The sequence below is a fragment of the Drosophila sechellia genome, chromosome 2R (genome assembly GCF_004382195.2).
Source record: "Drosophila sechellia strain sech25 chromosome 2R, ASM438219v1, whole genome shotgun sequence".
NCBI lineage: Eukaryota > Metazoa > Arthropoda > Insecta > Diptera > Drosophilidae > Drosophila > Drosophila sechellia.
Genome location: NC_045950.1, coordinates 9,852,162 through 9,868,097, shown reverse-complemented (window position 1 = coordinate 9,868,097; position 15,936 = coordinate 9,852,162). Strand labels below are relative to the sequence as shown.

At 43.1% G+C, this 15,936-nt stretch overlaps 1 protein-coding gene across 1 annotated transcript in view; it reads right to left on the bottom strand.

The window, feature by feature from the left end:
- Positions 1-760: 760 nt before the first annotated feature.
- LOC6609040 (irregular chiasm C-roughest protein) overlaps positions 761-15,936 on the bottom strand; it is a 117,579-nt gene continuing 102,403 nt past the window's right edge. Inside the window, exons 10-12 of the mRNA XM_002033707.2 lie at positions 15,354-15,554; positions 3,119-3,297; positions 761-3,054 (exon numbers count right to left, since the gene is read on the bottom strand). Of these exons, the coding sequence (XP_002033743.1) occupies positions 2,749-3,054; positions 3,119-3,297; positions 15,354-15,554 (686 nt within the window). The 3' untranslated portion in view covers positions 761-2,748. The remainder of the gene's footprint in view (positions 3,055-3,118; positions 3,298-15,353; positions 15,555-15,936) is intronic.

Below are 15,936 nucleotides of genomic sequence, written 5' to 3'. Positions count from 1 at the left end.
CTTCAACTGATTTCCACATTGCAGCTTAATGACGGGCGTTCCTGGCTGCTGATTGATTGGCTGAGTTTTCCCCGCTTTTCCGGGCCCTTGGATTGAACCGCCACCACCACCGCCCAGTTAAAGTAATTTACGTTTTGTTGCATTTCTCTGCTTTTAAATTTTATTCCATGTTCATTTTCATTTCTGTGTGTTGTGTCATGTGTGTGTATGTGGTGTTTGCTTGTTTGTTTGTTTGTCTGTTTGCCGCTCCCCTCGCCATTCGTTTTTATCTGCATTTTTATTTGCATTCTGCTCGGCTTGTGTTTTACTTTATGCTAAATTGGCTATTTTCTTTTGTTGCTTTGTCACTTAAACTTGTAAATTTCCTCGGCAGGCTGCCCTGCCCAGACCTTCCGACCTCCGACCTCCGCCTGTGGACCATGCTGACCTTCCCGCCTCCACAACCTGGCCAATTGCCCTGCGAAGTTGGCTTAAACGTAACAGTCCGCCTGTTGCCAAGTATGCGGAGTTATTGCGTTGGGCAGTGGCAGTAAACGGGGTCGCTTAAGAGTTAGTTTTTGATTCTGTTGTAAGGGTATCATCCTCCAATTCATCCGCTCATGGATACCGATACTTTGTGGCCAGATCGCCGAGGCTGTGTTTACGGCTAAAAGTGTTTTGTTGGTGGTGGTTGCTTACATTTCTCTTGGGCCTATGTCTTATATATGTAAACCGATTCTGCTTATTGTAACACGTATTGTTGTATTCTCGTATTTGTATTTGTATTTGTATTTGTAATCGTAATTGTATGGGTTAATAGTGTCCCCACTCGACCGCACTATTCAAACATTTTGCACTACAGATGAACATTCTGTCTCTCATATCGCAATTATCGTAATTACTCATTGGTTTAAAATTAATTTGCCACATTCGGTTTGTGTTGCACTTAGGAGCTAGTATTTTCTTTAGTCATACATATATGTTTGTTCGTTTGTTTGTTGGCTTTGTTTATAAATTATATTTTGTAAATATTACCAACACAATGAATCATAAATACATTTTGCTTAGTAATTCACTTGTTTAGTAATTTATTAGTTAGTTAACATGACGACGTGTTTGCTTGCATTGTTCTTACAGTTTCGCAATTTTCAGCTGACAATGAACCCAAGGAGCGAAAAAAATTACTCTCTTTCTAAATCACTAAACTGAACTATACATAGGGTACGCACATACTCCACTCCACTCCCTTTTATATCCTCATATTAATAATTAATTAAACCTCAATTTAAACTTATCGTCTTACAATGCTCTCCGCTCTTTGTCAGAATTCTTGGAACTCTGCAAATGTAATTTTGCTGTGACTCAAATTGGCGTTAGGTTCTTCTAAGTATTTCTGGTTTTTACACTGATCGCTTAGCCTACCGATATATATATATATATATTTGTATGTATTGCGCATAGGATATAGAATAATCTGAAGCTTAGATCGACTAAGAAATAAATTACAAAAGCTTGGGCTTTGTACAAAAAATTCTGTGGCAAGCAAACGATCTCGATTTCGATTTCGCTGGCACATACATTGCTGATCCTTAAACAGAAATATTTTACAATAGCTGGTAAACGAACTTTTCAGTGGCTGTGTGTGTTGTTGTTATTTTACATACATTATTGTTTAGTTTACTCGTTGAACCGCTACATATGATATTTTAGTCGCTTTAGTTAGGCGTTCGAACAACATTTAACACTTTTTATATCATATCTTGTATTTTATTTGCTTTTACGCTTTTGTTTGAGCAATTCTCTACTTGAACATTTATTTACAAATACCGCTTATGTGGAGGGTCTCTCATTTGTTTTGGGGCTATAAATATGCTTATGTTTGTGTTACAAAAATATTCGTAGTAAATGAAAACGATTCGTTTTTGGTCCTTTCAAACGATTGGAAACTCATAGTGAAATTATAGGGTGCGATTTAATGCCTAATAAAACCCAATTCGTTTAGGTTAAAACTCTTTTGATCATTCGCTTAATTTGATTTCCCAAAATATCTTACAGTTTCTTTGCTCGGGGCAAACTTTTCAAATGGAAGGAATTTGTTCGTGCCTGGTAAGTATTACTTCGTCTCTGACTTCTTCATGTACATTTTTAAACTATAGGTTCTCCTCGTCGTGCTTTTAGTTCTAAACATCTTCAAAATATTTAACAAAATCAGTCGCTTTCTCGAGATCTCTTCTTCGTCGAAAAGGAACTTAAAGTATTCGTAATAATCAACTTTATAACAATGTTTTTATCCAAAGAATTGTAAACTTTTCCTTACGATTTCTGGCTTTGGCATTTAAGCGCACACTCATACACATTGACATACAGCGATAGGGTTACAGTTACAGTTACCATTACAGTTACAGTTACAGCTAGGGGTTACAGTAAAAATATTCGAATAGCTTAGGGTTAACGAGTCGGTTCCGGTTCCTTTTGGGGGATCTAGAAAAGTGTGTTTTTCTTTTATGGGATTCTGATGGGCCTGGGGTCTTAGACTAGGGCAATTTGGATGCTTGGCTAAATCGGTTACAGATACACATATGTATTGCTATATAGAGTAGTAGTTGTGTAGCATAGTTCACGTGGTAATGTCGAGTAACTGCGTAAATCCATACATATGCTTAGCCATAGGGGGTTAGATTACATAGAACATTCGGTGTAGTAAACGCGTCAGTCACTCCCTAAGAAATCATTCATTCAGCTTTCACTCTCACAGGGTCCCAACTAAATCTAATGGCGGTTTCTAGTTGCCAGGGCCAAAACCAGGGCTAAGACTACCGCCCACCCGCCACGCCCATCGGCGGGACTGCCATTGAAGACGGGAAAGTGGATCTGCTCCGGCCGATTGAGCTCCTCCTCCTCGTCGTCGTCGATGGAGTTCGACAGCTGTCGGTGGCGCTTGGTGAAGTTCACGTTGAAGATCGCCTCCGCAACTCCACCTGGCGTGGAAACAATGAAGTAGAAGGTCCTTGGAACCCTTTCGTGCATGCTGACGTAGGTGAGTCTCGCCTCCTTGCAGAAAGGCGTGGGCAGATCCTGCGGAAGAAGGAAAATTCATTGCACCTCCATTGGATATATCGCCTGCTCCATCGTCACTCACCTTCACCGCATAGGCCAGCACCGTGCTGCCGTACTGATTTCCGGGCGTGAAGACACGATCTCCGTGCAGCCATCGAGCGGCATGAGCCGGCGGATTGGCACAGAACTCCACGTTCAGGTGCAGCGGTGATCCCGGATAGGCAACGGGCGTTGCATTCAAAGCCATGACTGTGGGAGCGCCTAAAAATGTAAGAAATAACGAAAATTAGCACCTTGGTATTTAAAGTACATTTATAAATGTTAATCTTAAAGGATATGAATAAAGTCTTTAGGGAGCAACTGATCGGCGTGATATATATTGATAAGCTGGGGCATGAGGCCGAGGCGGATTAGCAAAGCAGAATCGCTCTTGGAAACTTTAGTGATTTTGCCCCCCAGTTGGAGCATCCTTGGCTCGTTAGCCACTTCCCTGGAACTTTTTGCACCGAGATTCGCCGAGCAAACTTCTGTAAGCCTTCTATGTCGCACTTCACACATGCTAAGCCAATTCCGGCGCAACTGTACTCCGTTGCCAAGTTTGTTTCGCCTCGCATCAGCTGCAATTAAAGCCATGGCGAAAAGTTTACGGCCGCCGTTACCACCACCATTGCCATCACATTGCCGTAGCCATCGCCACTAATTAAAAGCGTATCACCCGACAAATGTGCCACTTACTGCCATAGAAGCCCGACAAGGACGATCTGCACCTCTGGAAAAGTAAACGCTTGGCTGGGAGTGGGAAAAATCAAAATAAATAGAGAACAACATGTCGTGGGGCCAAAGGAAAAGTTGGCCCAAGAACGCCAAAACTTCATTAAAAAGTTTGCGCCAAAGCGAATTTTGTGGAACTTATGTGGGCCGTGTGCCCACAGCAGGGGATTATCTCTGTGAGAAGCCAAAGCCTCACGATGTTGGCCAACACTGCGACAATCCAATTAGACACATGGGCCAACCCATTCCTTTCTGGCCACCTCGTCCGTTGTTCCACAGCATATTTAATTATCGTGAGGCCCGAAATTTTGCAATTTTCCTCATCATCGCCAAGAGACAGAGACTTATTGAATGGCAGGGCTGGAGTAGGGTTGCCAAATAAACTTGTGAAGCAATGGTGAGCCGGGCAAACAAAATGGTCGAAAGTGTTAAGTGCAAATGAGTGTCAGGTTGGGCGGGATAGGCAGAAGGCAGACACAAACAAAAACAAATCGAAGAACTCCGTTCGACTCTCGCAAATTTATAAACAGAAAAACCCCCATTTTTGCCAGGGTCCTGGGCGACTAACTGTAAAATCAATTAAAACAAGTGCGCCAGGGTTGTGTCTGCCTGCCAAATTATGCGTTCAACGCCATTTTGTCGAGTCCTGCTCAGCCCAGACCCCATCCGTTTCCCCGGGGAAAAAGTATAATTTATTTGACAGCCAAAAATGATTTTTGCATGAGGCTCTTACCCAGCCTTAACATCCCATTCACAGGGCTCTCAAAGAGATTTAAATTCTATTTTGATTTGCAGCCAGTGAACCGTGTGCAAGCATTTTACCCCAGAGCCCAGGTGGATGGCTGTCGACTGTGCCCCCAAGGTCAGTGCTTTGGTCATTGGTGCTACTTTTAATTTGATTTCCACTCGGTCCACCCGGGGGCGCCAAATAGAAATGAGTTTTGTATTGCCCGTAGTTGGGTCGTCGGCAATCGCATGAAAATGCTTTGGATCTATCCGTTATAAATAATATGGCTTCCCAGACAATCCCTGAGTGAAATACCATTAATATCGCCAAAAAAGCAGCTGGAACATACTCAATTTATAGAGAAGAACCAAGCCAATGAAAAACAATTACATGGTCGAAAACAAAGGGCAGTTTCTCACCCTCTCTGGTTCCAGTAGCTATGCTGGAAAATTCTTAACATTTACGGGAACAGGATCACATGGGACAACGGAAACACTAGCTCCTTTTCGTGTCACATGCAAGGATATTGGATGGCGATAAAAGGGCCGAAGGAAATGAAAACGGTGCAGCAACTGAAGGCGCATCTCCGCCAATTGGCGGCAGATCCTCTACGAAAATCTTACAAATCGATACTTCTTGATCCTTGATTATAGAAATATGTTACTAAAATACATGACGGTACTATAAGAATATTTTTTGAATTGAAAATAGATAGTCCAAATTCCCTGTTCGAAGGTTCCAAATTGTATGTCTAGCAGAGCTACCCGAAAAACCTTGGTGGTCATCTTTCATATTCAGAAGAGCCAACAAGTGATTGCAGTTCACGAGTGAATACGAAAAATCAATTATTTTTTCGGTTATTATTATTTATTTTCCTGGCTTCGAGAGCACTTTCCAGCACTGTCTGGTGCCCAAAGAATGCAAAATGACGGGGAAAAAGTAGGACAACAGCTTTCAGCGACGCGCAATCAATGGAGTGAAGTCGTGAGCTCCAAAAAGCAGCTACCACTCCTCAACCAAAGTGTTGTAAAACGTTTCCCCCCTCGATGTTGCAGTTGTTGTTGCCTCACCTCTTTGCAAAGTTTTCGCACAAAAGGCAACTACGAAAAATTAAGTTAGCTTTTTCGGGCAACGGGAATTGAGTAATTTTCAGCCGTAAAACTTTATTATTTTGGACTGCAGGACTTCGCTGCGCCCGCTCCCCTTTTGCATGGCCATTGTTGTTGCAACAATTGTAGAACATGCAAAGTTGCTGTTATTGTTTAAATATTTATTTTCAGCTGTTGCAGCTGTAAATGCTGGCAGGAAAAGTTGTCTAGTGCCCGAAAGTGGGCAAAAACATGAAAATTTCATTGGGCCAACAAGGAAAGAGGAACGGAACCGCCAAAGCAACTCTTCGGGCAATGGACCAACGCAACGTGTAATTACATTAAGCCAGCCAAATTGGGCAACACTTTTAAATGGTCTCAAACGCACAAAGGGAATTTATTCCGAAAAGTGGCTTCCAAATGGGGGGATAAGCTAATATATACAAATAAAGTTCATAAATGTGTGTTGTGTGCTCAATGTTTTTTCAAAGGGAGTGTCAAAAATCGCATAGAGTCATCACTCACGAAGGTGTTTACTTCATGACTTGTACTTCATATAATTTTAAATTAAAAGCCTCTGCAAATAATGCTTCTGATTCTATGGCTTTCGCTCTGGGTATTATTTAAATGGGCAGTTGTAAGTGCCAAAATGCCAAAGAAATGGCATAACGGCTCAGATTAGAGCCGGCAATTACAGGTGAGCGGCGCCAGAAGACCTAAACAGCTTGCCAAACATGCCCCTGGGGGCCAGGAGTGCTCCGACTCCTCCAACTCCTCCGACTCCGCCTTAAATTCCGGCCCAGAGTCCGGCAAATGGTATTAGGTATGCAGAGCTCCATGGGAAGAGGACGAGTGCTAAGATAACAGCAATCCGACAGGCAGCAAGTGAAAATAACAATCATAATATTCAATTATGCAATGGTTGCCCGAGGAGCAAACGCACGGCCACTGAAACTGGTCGGGGGGCAGTCCATGGCGGACAGGGAAGCCAGTGGTTCGTTCCCTGCTCTGCTGCTGAATAATTAATAAACATTGTGTGCACTTAATGCAAAAAGCTGCAAATAAAATTACCAACTGGCCCGACTCGTTGTGTACTGAAAATCATTGAAATCACTGGGCGTTGAAAAAAACAAAACAAACCGAGGGCCAAGGCTCAAATTGAAATTACGTGACCGGGCTGAGCAATCAAGGAGGGATTAGCGAGTTGGTCCTGCTTTTAGTTTGCCATTTGCCACTTGCCAATGGCCAATTTTCCAATTGCATGGGGCGCACCTTTGGGCGCTTTTAATTGAATTTATTGTCGACGAGGTGGTTGCTGAATTATTGATCACCGCGATGACAAGTTAACCCAGTGAAGGATGCGACTTTCGGCCGGGTCCAAGGCTTCTCGGCATTTATCTTAAGTTTGGCAACTTTTCGGGCCCGGCCTAAAGCTGCTCAAAAATTAATGAGGGCACTGGGCAAAAGAGCCGTGTCGCTTGTATTTAGCCAAAAGGTTGGCAAACTTTGCCAAGTAATCCTGTGGTTTCCTTCGGATTTCCGAGTCGAAGCACGCGTTTTTTTTGGGTGATCTTAAGATACACTGGCCGGCGGCGTGGGGATTTTCAATGGAATCTACTTGCTTGGACAGAGAAAGAAAATAGTCTATACTTCATAATAGGATATTCCTAGGAAGTGTAAAAGTATCTGATGCGTCTGATTTACTACACTTTGTTTAGACCAGGTACCTCCATCAAATGTCTCAAATGTAAAAAAAGAAATTACTTAGCTTCAATTTTACCCTAAATTCTCGCCGTGTAAGAATAAGCATGCTTATGGGTTTGAGAACACCCATACACCTTTAATATACTTTACTTTTCCTAATTGAAATCCCTTCAAGTATGTCGACTTCAAAGTCAATTGCTCGGGGACAACTGCACTGGTCTGAAAAGCCAAAAGAGGAGAACTGGGCCATTAAGAGTGACCAAACAAACTTTGATGCTGCGATGACCTCTAAGTGGCGAAAGGACCTGGCCGGACCGAGATCTAGACAGAGATTGATATATGGTGGAGGTAAAGTGCAGCTTCGGTTATGCCAGGGTTATCTTTTTTCCCAGTACCCATTCAGTCCCAGTGTGTGCTCATCCATCCACACACTCGTGTAAATATCTGTAACCCAAATCTTGAAAATTTACAAAGCGCGCTTCTATGGCTGGCAATGTTGTCAACACAAATTAAGCTACCATGTAAAGCTGAATGAGATGGGGTTGGGAATGGGGTTGGAGCCCCTCTAGCCCCACCGTAGTTTACGTATTTAAATATGCTCTTTCACTTTCAATATCAAATGAGTGGCTGGTTGGCAACTTTTGCCTGGCAGCAAGATTGCAACTTGCAGATACACGGATACGTAGATACTTTTGGCCGGGACCGGCAAAGTTTGCCAAATACGTAGAGACGTGTGTGCGCATAGAACCGAACTTTGGATGAACAGCCTCGACTTCGCATGAAACAGCAACCCAATTTGAGACAGTCCGCCTCTCCTGCCCCTTACCCTTCCCCTTCAACATCCCCTTCCCTGCCCCCTGCAGCTATTGCAAATTGCACAAGTTGCCAAAAATCGCTTCACATGTGCCACTTAAAGTTTTCGGTTTTTGGCCCGACTCTGTCCTGCAGGTTGCCAAGTTGCGAGTTACCAGAACTGCACCGCCCACTTTCTATCGGCCCGCTCTATTTTCCAGGCTACCTGCCACTTGTAAATTTAATAAATTTTTGCATTTTTGTTTGCCGACGTTGGGCCGTGAAAGTGAGATGTCAGAAAACTTTTAAGTGATGTTGGTAAACACACAGAATTATGGTTGAACAAGATGAAAGTGAAGTCTGAGGAATGGCAAGGTTTAATGGAATCGAACGTTCATTTAGGCTTGATATGCGCAAATTTTGCTAAATGCTAGTGTCTGCGTATATTAGTGCACAAAAAATATATAGATTATTAAGTTGTCAGTGGAGATATACGACTTATGCATTTACTAAATGCGAGTGGTAATACTAGAAAATTGGCTCATCATCTTTATGAAAATCCAAAAGGATTGCTGGATTTTCCAGGTCACAAATGCAGAGCTACCTACAATATTCAGTTTCGGAAAATGTGCAGTCAAGTGCTTTTTTTTAGTCTACAAGCATTTAGGCCAAATTATGTCCCTTTTGCTGAAAGTCCTCCAACATATTTCGAAAATTCCAACCAGTGAGCTGGGCTTTGGCAATTGGAGGTTCATTTCCGATTGCCAATCGGAGAGTTCCCAGTATCTGGTGGTCAAAGGTTAAGGTTAAGGGGTTGGGGGTTAAGGGACCCCAGGGTGCTGGTCTCTGTTCCCCTGGAAAACCAACCGCACCTGGCGCCAGGACCTCTCAGATTCGCTCGGTTATTTACGTAGGCGCCTGATAAAATTGCGTGTCCAGTGCGACGTACGGTGGCAATGTTTGCGGTTATGGCGAATGCCAACCAGACACGCCCCCCGCCCCCAAATGGGTGTGTGTGTGTGGGTGTATGAGTCTGGCAGGCCTATGCTTTATCGCCTGACATTTGACATTTTTATTAGCTTTGTGGCGACGGCGCACAATGTCCGACATTTTTATATGCACTTCCTGCCCAGTGAAATGCAATTAAAATATGCATTTGAGTTATAATACCAGGGACATTGACCGGCCTCCCAAAACAAAAAACACGCGTGGACAGCTCATTATCCTTTGAAATCCGGATGGGGCCATACAAAATACACACACTCGCACTTCTTTCGACAGCTGTAATGAGGCATTTAAATCCAACTGTCTGCTCAGCCCATTAAGACTGCAATCCCAATCCCAATCCACTGGAGGGCAGTTCCTGGGGGGTTGGCATCGTTGTAGAGCAACTGAAACTCGAACTCAGCTGCCTCTCAGCAGCCCACTTATTAGTTTGGTGCAAAACCAGCGAATGCGGCTGCCGCTGGGCACAATTGGCGGCTGGTGTTCCCGAAAGGGGTTGACATCCCATCCCAACCCAACCCAGTCCAACCCATTCCAAACCAAACCAAACAAAACAGCCAATCTCCTCCTGCTGGCACCACTCGACGTCTTGTGGCGCGGAATTTGCATGCTCAAGTGCGGAAATCAACTGCATTTTGCTAATATTTTTACATGCCAAGTGCGAGAATTGGTCAAGTGGCGGGAATTAGTCTCGATTTTGTCCCTTGAAAGGTCACACACAAGGCTGTCAGATTGTTTTACTGCTCGCATCCGGTGGATTTCGGTGGGGATGGTGCTCGACTGGTCGACTGGTCCACTGGCGACATTGCGACGTCTGGTGGCGTCTATTTGCACAACTTTTTTCAGCTCATTTCCGCTGCAGCTGGAGACAGCACGAAAACCCCACAAAAGTTACACATCAGTGCTGGCAACTACCAATTACAAAAAGGACAATAAATCTAAGAGAAACAAGGGAAAAACATTTTCAACTTTATAATATCTAATTAGAATAAAAATTCTTAAACTGAACATAAATTTTTAAAATCTACAATCTATTTTTAAGTTTATACATGCTGTCTTATTCAGCAGAAAGACTTGCTGTTTTATAATATCTTGTACATTTTCTAAATATGCTAATTATGTCAGTAGTCCTCTTACAAATCAAAGCAATAAAATTAAAATCGAAACAAAATTTATGTCCAAATTATAAACAAGCTTATAAGAGGGACATATCTAACCGGAAATGACCGAAATGGGCATATCTGATAATGCCATCCCGCTCGCCCGTTGTCTGTCTCGCTCGCTCACGCTTCTGCAAATGGCCAAAAATGATTTCTGCAACTGTCTGAAAAGTTTTTGCATGCTGCCTTGGCAGCCATTTTTTTAGCTTTCCGGGGTGTTTTTGATGACAAGTTTCTGACTTCATATTTTAACTAACGACTCCAGACAGCCACCCGCACAGAGAAATTGGAAAAGAGCCGACAACACACATATGCAAAATTATAATTTAGTCAACAATTTTTTAGCTCCGACTGTGTGCGAATGTATGTGTGTGTGTGTGGATGGATGTGTGTGTTTTGTAGGAAAATTGAAGCGTAAAAATTAATGCTTGAGTGCGCTCTGTGCAAAAGACAACACACCGAAAAGGACACAAAACTGTTGAAAACATGGCGCAAGGACGAATGTAATGAGTGGGGAAAAGTTCCAAAATTGCATTCGGGCAAATGTTTTTCTTTGGCTTTTCAGGGAAAACTATTTCGAATGCACATCCCCCGCCTTTGGTGAGCAGGAAACTGAGACATTTGGGCTGCTTACAATTAGGAAAAGTTGGATATATTTACCCAGCAAATCAATTGGAAATCGAAGTGAGGGCTTTTCCAGCAAATTGCCGGACTGAAATCAAATTATTTCCAAATCCCAAATCGTACTTCAAAGTATTTTTCAGACAGTGGTTAAACTATTTACCAATCTGAGTGAGATTCCCCTGGGTCTGCCGATGCGAAGACTTTGAAGTTTTTAATTCATTTCAACCCCCATGGCAGATTCATTTCGAAAACGTTTATCTAATGCTCAAGATCGTTTTGTATTTTCTTATTTTGGAGGTGAGGGGTGGAGAGGAACTAGAAGCATTTAACATGCAATTTAGCGCAGCTGCTGTGAAAATTCCGGCTGCCTTTAAAGTCTTCGTCGCAGGGCGCAGTAAATTGCCATTTAAATGAGGCACAAATGAAAAGCGAAGGGGGCGCAAAAAATTCTTTCGCATATTTTATGAAAAGGGCCTGCAACAAAAATGAAAAAAAAATGAGAATAAAAATTGCCAACCCCGAGAACTCCAAACCTAATGAGTAGAAACAAAGCAATATTTGCTGGCAAACGCGGCAAATTCCGAAAGCAAATTTGCCAAGAAGAAAAATTACGCATGGAAAATGGAAAAATGCGAAAATATTTCCTCCTCATGCGTTGATCAAAAGCGAGCAACATGCATATTACAAATTAGCATGCATAAAACAGGGCCAAGAATGGAATGGCCAGAAATGGGGGGTGGTTGTGGGGAGAGGGTCGGGGGGCAGGGGCGATTCGAGTGTGCCAGGACATAAAGCAATATTTATGTTCTCGTATCGCTTGAGGGGAGTCGCGATGAGTTGGCCCGCGTTTCTGGGTCTAAATTAAGCGTGGAATATGCGTGGAAAAGCTTTTATTAAAACAGGCCGAACTTGGCTCTCATTGTACTTCAGTCATCGCCTGCGATAGCTGGTTCCTTGGATCCCTGCGCTCGTAATGAAAATTCCGCAAATAATCATTAGGAGGGTGGTTGGGAATGCGATATGGGGATAAGGAGGTGACAAAATGGATGGATCTTGATGTAACTAAGCATTGGGAGGGAGCACACAATCGTAAGGACTTTCATTTAATTTGTGAAAGTATGCAAGACGAATGACTATAATTTCAAAATTTTACCCACTTTTCCAAATGTTATTGTGAGAATATAACTGCAAGTATCAGTTTAAGTTGCTAGCAAGCTTTGAAAATGTTCAACTGCATTTCCGCTTCCTTCTGCTTTAAGTCCATTTATGGATATTTCTTATTAAAATCTACTTTGCCACAACTTTTCGCTGCATTTGTTTAAATTACTTAAAATGGCGCTGGCTAGATGGCAGAGTCTACTACTGAGCTACTTTTGCCAACTGCCAGTTAACATATGCATAGCTTGCCCCAGCACACACACACACACAAACACAGACACACATACGCACACACTAACACACTGTCAACAAGAACACGCCCACATAAAGTTAACGACAGCGAACGAGGGCAAAAAGAAACCAGAAAAAGATGGCGAAATTGTGAGGGAAAATTGTTATTTAATTTGTGTGAGTGCTGAACATTTTTGCAGCTGCTGTTGCTCAAGTTCTTGCTGAAAAACTTTTTGCCCAGCACACGCACTAAACTTTAACACAAGCATAAATTTGGGCGCACACAGATACTCCTGGCGCGCGTTGGTGTTGGTAAGTAAGTGCACTTTGCATTGGGGCCGCCGCGAATCCTTTGGCTTTCTTCAAAATTCATATGCACATTTATTTTACTCACAGCCCGCTCCTCAAGTAGCTGCATATGCAAGTAGGTGCAGCAGCAGCAGCTCCTTTGCTTATTTGTCGCATAATTTCCGCCCACCAGCAGCTACCAGCTTCTTTTCTTGGCTTAAACGAAGCGTGAAGGCAACACGGGCTGCAATTTTAAGTCACGAGTTCATTACGAGAGGCCAGGAAACAAAGGGGCCACAAAACTTTCATATGCATAATGAAGATTCCCCACAGACAATCTGCCTGGCCAAGCAGCCCAGCCCCGCCCACCATCATCCTTCCGCTCGGACTAATCAAAAATGTCAACGAAGCAAATGATTGAGGCCATAGTAATCCCTTTGTCATCGCTTTTTGGCCTTCTCCATTTGACTTGGTAATTACGGACAGGTAATCAGTGCAGCTCACGGTTTGAGGAGCGATTATGAGGTTCTATCGTTATTCCTTGGATGCTTCAAATGAATCTCAATGGCCCTCCGATATTTCCGCTCGCTTTGCTGCATTGAAAGAAATTTGCAACTGCTGCAGATTTTGCACTTCAAAAATATATACTATTAGCTTCTGTGTAAATTGTTACAAATTATTATAATAATAGTTGCTTCTGATAGTACCTAAAAAATCTAAAAATTTACAAATTAAGTAAGGAGTTGTATCTTAATGCAAACATGAAAAGTTTGCTTTGTCCTGGTAGCAGCTTTGTATCGTAGATTAAATATAAACAAATAATATTAATATCAGGCATATTCCATTTTATTTCCACAGCCATAAGTACTTAAAAAAATGTCTAACTTGTAAAATGGTTACTATTGTAGATGTTATGACCGAAAGTATAACTTTGACCAGCGAACATCATAAATGACAATCGAGATACACATTTTTTCGGTGCTCTTTTCTTTTGAAAGAATTGCGAAACTTTGCAGACAGTCGAGGACAACTTTTCCGGAGTTGGTCTTTGTATTTTGTTTAATTTTACAAGCAAACACAAATAGTGGAAGTAACTAAAGCATCTCATGGTATCCTGGCACACACACACACACTTACACACAACTCCTAACTGAGGAGTATTTTCTTCGCTCTTTGCTGCTGGGCTCTGAATTTAATCTATTGTATGGCTCCTCTGTCTCTTAAATTTTTCTGCTTTCAAGGCCCCCTCTCTCTCGTTGGATATCTCCATTATCCTGTCGACTTTGACTGGAAGCCTGGGAATCCTTTTGCCGTCTGCCACTTGATAAATATGACTATTTCACGCTTCCTCCCACAAAACGGGCAAACCCATTCACCTGCCCACTCCGCTCGGTTGTTTATTTGCGTTAAGTGTTAGCTGCGACGCTTTTCCCAACCCGGAGTACCTACCTACCATTTCACCCCAGTTTTCCACCTGCCTGGCTGCCTGGTATTTTGTTTATCTAGCACTCAATTTCGCAGTTTTAATGACAAACTGTCTTACCTTGAAATTGCATGCGGGAGCATTATAAGTGTCTCCATTTCGTGTAGAACACCGACATCCCCACCGCCCACCGACCGACCATCCACCACCCACTTCTGGGTTCTTGGCTCTCCGTTCTCGAGGAGCAAGGACATTGTTTGATTGCTTGGCTTCGCTCGTCCGGAGATCTGGGAGCCACTGTGTGGAGCTGAGCTGTTTCATGTTTGGATTGCACTCGAGGGTAAGCCAGGTCCTCAACTCATCCTGCTCCTGGCAGACCCAACCTCCCTCCTTTTCCCCCACCCCCTCCCCTTCCGACCACTTGGCAAGTTTTATTGTCTCAATGTCCACTTGGCTTTTGCCTCAAGACAACTTAATGCGTTTTGCTGGGGCGGAGTAGACAAGTGGAGGTGGTGCGAAGTCAAAGCTAACGCATTTTCCTTAATTTCCGGCAGCATGATTTCCAATTTTTCTTTCAAATTCCCCTGCACTCGTGTCGTATACTTAATAAAACTGGCAAGGCTGGCAAGAGACTGAAGGAAGTGCGCAAGCTGATTGGAATTGCCTTTCGCAATGTCATCAATCATGCGTCGTTTTCCACACGCCCAGGCAAAGATTTTGACAAGTGTCAATGCGACAAGAGAGCGAACGATAAGCCCGACTATAAAGGAGCTGAGGAAAAGCACAGAAATGGCCGGGGAGCCTGGAAAACACTGGGGAAACTGGGGGAAAAGAGCGAAATCGTTGGGGAAAATCACATGCAAAGTAAAATGTCGAACTTCTGACAGCATGAAAATAAAACTTTTCATTTGTTTTCCCTGGTTCTGCCGTGTCCCGAAACTGCTGTCAAAGTTTTTAATGTTTTTAACTCCTCGCTGTCACCTGAGCAGCCACCCATTCGGAAAAACCACCCATCACTACAACCCCCAACAAAAAGTCTGTGGAAACTGGGCCACACCCAATTTTCTGGTGCTTCTACAACTTCTGATTCATCGATTGGGCTGCGGGGTTAAAGGGGTATATCATAGCGAAGTGTGACTAACTCTCAGGTGACCACAAAGTATACGAATTCCCAAACCAATTACTTCATTCACTTTATGGATTTGTATTTAAATAATTCGTAGATGTGTAGATACTTAATGATAATCGATTATCAAATTATTAAACGTCCTTTTATCTACGCTTAAAGCTTACAATTTAATCATCCGCGTCTTAAAGTTATGCAGTAGTATCATAAGTTCACTCACCCTTTACGGAAACCGTGACGCTATGCAGGACCTCCAGCTTCTTCTTGTTGGTGGGCGACTGGCCCACACACTTGTACATGCCCGCATCCTGGTACATGACGTCCTTGAGCGAGAACTGGCCGGTGGGCTGGCTGCTGCCGTAGCCAAGGCCACGTAACCGGGCCGAAATGGGATCCAAGTGCGACCAGCAGCCCAGGGAGCCTAGAACGAGGGAGGGACATGAAAGCCGGGGCATGATTTAATTAATTGACTTCCAAGGAACTTGACACGCAAGTTTTAATTTCTTTAATTGATGCGTCACTGCCACAGACGCCGAGCCATTTGTCTATGCTCGCCATTTGGCCGAAAAGTGAGCAAAGTAAATTGCACGCATAATTAATTTCCAATTGCGCTAATTAATGAAGAGGCGCACAAAAGGCCGCGGACTCGTCGTTTCGATCGAACGAAAGTAAAATGTAAAATGTAATTACAGCCCAGACGCATTTGTCATTCTAAATGGGCCACGAATTCGGCAGTTTTTGCGACGCCCACTTCCTTTGAAGTTTTTGGACAACAGAAGTTGGGTAGTTGGCCATCCGGCTTA